A 5,383-nucleotide genomic window follows, 5' to 3' on the forward strand; every position below is an offset into this window, starting at 1 on the left:
AAAAAGAATGTTATGACTGAATTTTAGATTAAAATGAAATGGAACACAATAAAAGTGTATTGTACGAATAAAAGCATAGTTTTGTTTTCACCGAACCTTCTAAAAATTGCAGTGACTTTTTCATTACATGGCAATTTAAAATTAAATTCTAAACCTGAAGCTGTATTTGAAAAAATTAAATGTGCTATATCTGTATTTTTTCTATTAAAATGAAATCCATTGATGAAAACGTTGAGTTGAAGTTTTCATTGTGAATTTATAAAATTTAATTTAATAAAATTTATAAAGTTTTTCAATTTGGTAGACCCACGGACACTATACTGAGAATTATAAGGTTTTAAGTGAATTTTCGTGAGAATTTAAATTGTTTGTTTTGCGATTTTTTTAAACATTTTCTATCAAGTAAAAAAAAGAAGTAAGTTAATTCTTTAACAAGCCAAAACGATATTAATAGATCTTGTCATTTTTTAAATAGATACTAAATGAATTAAAGAGATATCACTGTTGATAACATGAACACTAATCAATTTAATGCAAATTTTAGTTAGAACCTTGTACTTATCAGGTCGCGAACAGTTCTTTAAAACAAAACGGACTTATTATAACATTCAATGTAGATTTAGAATCTTTTCATGCAACTTATTTTATTCCATTTTGACTATTTAAATCGAATTTATTAACTCTATAGTAACCGTCAATTATATAGAATTCATTTACTAGTAAATCCAAACCCATTCACTGAATTTTAAAAAATTCAAAAACGAACAGATTTTTACATCAAATTGAAAATGATGTTTTGATGATTAGTTTCTTGGTTTGACACGAAATTTAATTTGATTATTAATTATTGTTGATGATTCTTCTCAAAATTTTAATTTTATTGTGCAGAGAATTCTCTATGTATCCTTCGACGATACTATTTGAACGCCAGTCGTCGCGCCGCTGCGCTGTCTCTTAGCCTTGCTAAATCGGCTCCAGAGTAGTCCAGAGTAAAATTGCACTTAAACATAATAAAAAAAAAACATTTGTGATTGCTAAAATTGTCCACTTGTGTATAAAACCTATAGTGCGCATTTACAAATTAAAGTAGGTTAAAGCTTCAACATTTATTCGTCTCTGCAAATTTGTTTTATAAGGGTGCAGATTATCGACACCACACGTTAAGAGTTTACTACTCTTCGTTGCAAGCCATTCCACCTGAAAGCTCATTTCTTGTGCTGCTAACTCTACATCTCTTGTAAATTCGGTTTTGCGGTCGCGTCCGCATCACGATCTCGTAAGAACCGTTGAAACGGCGTCTTCCGCGAGTGTTAATACAAGGTGTTTATAAATGTTTCTAGCATCAAGGGTGGCTATGAAATGTCAAATAAATGTGCCGCTTGTTACTAATGTGGGTTTAGATTTTTCAACTGACATTTGCAGTTAACCTCAATCATTGAACAAAGTTAGTTTTGAAAACAAACTGTTCAAGTTGTGGTTTGACGCCTGAAAATCTAAAATTTTGACACAAAACCGTAACTGAAAAGTCGTAGACGTAAAGTGACATTTGAAATATATATAGTTATATTCACTATGAAAACAAAGCGGCAAAATAGCGCATGACAGAAATTCCAAAGCCCCCCTTGATGCTAGAAACATTTATAAACACCTTGTATTAAAAGTCGAGTTTCGCAAAACAGTGGCGAAGTAATTTTTAGTGCGCAAGATAACTTATTTGTTTCCTGAAAATAAAAATTTAAGTCGTGTGAGTGGTACCTGGTTTCTAAAAGGAATGCGTGACGATGCGGCTTAAGGATCAGGACTAAGAGATAAGTTAACTGTCACTTTAAAAATAAGGGTAAAAATGTTTAATAAAAAATTTTTGTTGCAGTAGGTCCGTATATGAAATCGATGGCGACGTTGATTCTAACAAGGTAGAACTTTTCCTTCTGCTACAAGAATTTAACCGAGTGGAAGTGCTATTGGGTTAGTGTGTGTTGAAATGCAGGTAAGTGACTATCATATTCAGGTAAGTAAATGTTTCCACAGCATCAAAACCAAATTGTTTTACTTTACAACAAAATTGTTGTAGTTTGTTCAACGAATTTTTTTTTAAATGTAAACGGTGCACTGTGTTTAAGCCATCCTACTTAAACAAAATTTGCCGTTGACATTAATAACTTTTAGTTTTGAACGGATTTTTTTTGAGTAAGACGGTATTTGCATTCCAGTTCAAAAATATAGGAGTAGATATTAACTGTTTTTCAAATTGTGTCAATTATACGTGCGTTTCATTTATCTGTGACGATTTTCGCCCCGATCGGCACGTATAAACTTTATTATAAAAACCACTACAATGAGAATTTTGATTACTTTTTGCATGCGAAATGGTATAATAAACTGTAAATGCTAAAGAATAATAAGTAAGTACAAACACCTACTTCCTGATTACAGACTAATTAATTTAAAGCAGTAATATTCACATACCTAGATATGCACATATACATAATTTAATTTTGAATCAAAATGGTTTTGCTTTAAAATACATTTTATAGGAAGCATGCAGTTAACAATTGATGTTTTATTAATTCAAAACAAGTTTTATATAACTCATAAACTGCAAAACTCACCTGGTTTTAGCACCCATCCTTTTTATTGCTACAGTTAAAATTTATTGTTATTATTTAACTGTAAAGTTATTAACTTATTCCAGACACTCGTACTAATACACATTTTTAAAATTCAGTCTTTGAAAGCAAATTACACTGACAAAGAATTGTCCATGACACATTTAAAAATACGGCTGGATAAAGTTTTAGAGAATCTATCCCTTTTAATTAAGACAAAACCAATTAATTTTACATCAAAGAAACAAGGTCTGAAATTGATATAAAATAATCAAGAGACAAAATTGGAGCATCTTTTATTTCAAAGTGATTAAGTAGAACTGACAATAAAAAATTTAAGAAGAGTTGTTTGTATTGTATTACTATAGTCACTAAATTCTTATGTAAAGAGAGACGTTTTACCAAATTATCCATTTTCATCTAACATCTCCAGAAAGAAGTTTCATTGCTGATCAACATGTAAGTTTTTTATTTGTAATGTTTAATGTTTATAGCCGTTTTAGGTCTTTAAATCCAGATGACGTGGCCATAGAGCCATTAAAAATGCTTCGATTTGCACGTTTTCATCCAGCTCTTAATCCTGTTTGGACCAAATTTTACACTGTAATCAACGTTGTTCTATGTGCGCTGATAACCTTTTTAGCCGTCAAAGGTGTATTAATGTCTTACAACACAGATCTCTTTTTTATGGCCGAATGTTTACAAACCTGCATTTTAATGATCCATGTAACGTTTATAACAATAGCACCAAGCCCTTTTAAGTGAAACGATTTCAGGCAATGATTTACTTTACCACCATGAGAGCTCACAGAACAAATCTACTTACCCTCTTGAAAGAAAAATCCAAATTTTGGAAGGTTCAAGATTTCGATGAAAATTTGTACCACGAGTGCTCAGAAATCGCAAAGCTTGTGCAAAAATTGTTTCGATTTTTTTATGTTTTAAATATCGCTGTGTGTATATTTTTCGACTTGCAACCATTTTCAACTGGAAACTTACCTTCAGGGTGCTACGTTCCGGAGGGATGGTTTCTTCCTCTAACAGTCGTACTGTGGTATTTATCTGGAACTGTGGTTTTAATTTTTCCAGCTCTCAACACGCTTTTTTGTTCGATCGCCATTTCTCTGGTCATCCAATTTAGACTCCTCAGTTATAAAATTAAAAATACGAAATTTCAAGACGGTGGAGAGCTCAAGTGTCTAATAAACTACCACGTATTTTTATTAAATTATTGCAAGAAACTCAACACAACGTTCAAGGAAATTTTTCTTCTAAAATTCCTTATTTCCATAGCCTCGGGAGCGGTATCTGTATTCATTTTTATGCAACCGTAAGTCAAATATTTATTGTTTATTTATCTGGTATTTTAATTTCAGCGGTGATTGGTTAAATAGAATCAAATTTTTGTTATATTTTGTCGATACTGTTGTGGAATCATCATTTTTCTGTGTACCTCTTGAATTTGTAACTAACGAAGTGAGTGTCTTGATTGTATTAAAATCGTCTTTAATTTTATGGTTAGGCTCAGCAAACTGGAGACTCTTTATATGAATCTGAATGGTACGAAATTAAAAATGTTAAATTAAGAAAAAACATCACAATGATCTTAACCAGAACGCAACAATTTATCGTTTTTAGTGGTTACGGATTGATTAGTATGAACTTGCGGACTTTTATTTTGGTAAGTTTAATGTTGTTTTGAGATATTTTAACATCTCCATTGCAGATTTGGAAAACGATGTTTAGTTTTTACACGTATTTGAGTTCTGCACAGAATATATCGGTGTAGCTGCTCAAATCAAAAGAAACAAAGCGTACCTTTGTATTGTTCTGTTTTAATTTGAATAAATCACTATGAAATATGTCATATTTTTAAATTGGCTGTATGTTTACTTTCCTATAATTTGTGGTATCTAATTTGCTTTTATAATGTCTATATTTACATAAATTTTATTGTAGTTCTTTCAGCTTATTACAAAACTTGAAAGCAAAGATTGAAACATTAATTTATTTTCATTATTGTAGGTTGGCATTCAACTAATGTTTCTCTTTATATTTATTGATTAACAAAGCTCTATTGTTAATAAACAGTTTGTTTTGTCTAGCTTGTTTTAAATTAAACATTTGTTTTATAACTACAATTGTATACCAAGTTCAAAAAAATATTATTGGGCAGACAAATTTTAGAAATGTTGACTTTTAAGTCAAAGCAATGGTCCCCAGCCCTCTTTCAATTTACCTCGACGCTGGGCTGATTTAGAGAAAGCTATACCATAATAACAAATCATAGCAAAAAACAAAGCTATGAAATTTGCGAAGATTACTATTTTTGAGTCGTTTATTAACACTATCTAGTTGTAAAATAATTGAGGAATCAGAATCAGAAATAAAATCACTAGTTAACATTGTATTGTGTCGCTTCCCCAATAATTCACGCTTTACTAAATTTCCACATTAGTCACGGTAATTTTCATACACCACACCATATCTATTCTATAGTTAGCTTCACATTATAATTAAATGTACCATATAATTTGACAGCAGCAGGTTTCACTGCAATCACACGTCTTTAAAATTCAATTCAATAATTTCAATATGAAAGAAACTGTTCCAACAAAACACATGTAATTATCAACTTCAATGTCTTATTTCTGTCCTGATCATAAAAAAATTAGTAATCCTGTAAAACACACTTAACAGAATGTTCGATATGATTTTAAACACGTCTTCTGTGGGCACGCGCCACATCATGAATATTTCAGCATCAATTTCCAACA

General features: G+C 30.8%; 1 protein-coding gene across 1 annotated transcript; it reads left to right on the top strand.

The window, feature by feature from the left end:
• The first annotated feature begins 3,083 nt into the window (after window positions 1-3,083).
• Window positions 3,084-4,445, top strand: LOC148172568 (uncharacterized). The gene is made up of 5 exons (XM_088039787.1): window positions 3,084-3,332; window positions 3,383-3,936; window positions 3,983-4,082; window positions 4,129-4,287; window positions 4,353-4,445. The coding sequence occupies exons 1-5, from the start codon at window positions 3,084-3,086 to the stop codon at window positions 4,443-4,445; spliced, it is 1,155 nt and encodes a 384-aa protein (XP_087895913.1).
• Window positions 4,446-5,383: the final 938 nt, after the last annotated feature.

The sequence above is a fragment of the Gnatocerus cornutus genome, chromosome 6 (assembly GCF_029298725.1).
Source record: "Gnatocerus cornutus isolate USDA-ARS CGAHR chromosome 6, icGnaCorn1.1, whole genome shotgun sequence".
NCBI lineage: Eukaryota > Metazoa > Arthropoda > Insecta > Coleoptera > Tenebrionidae > Gnatocerus > Gnatocerus cornutus.

Coding starts and splice junctions, on each gene's coding strand:
- LOC148172568 (XM_088039787.1), top strand. CDS start 3,084: ATGTTTAATGTTTATAGCCGTTTTAGGTCTTTAAATCCAGATGACGTG. Junction 3,937..3,982: donor GTATTCATTTTTATGCAACC/GTAAGTCAAATA, acceptor TTTTAATTTCAG/CGGTGATTGGTTAAATAGAA. Junction 4,083..4,128: donor TTGAATTTGTAACTAACGAA/GTGAGTGTCTTG, acceptor TTTTATGGTTAG/GCTCAGCAAACTGGAGACTC.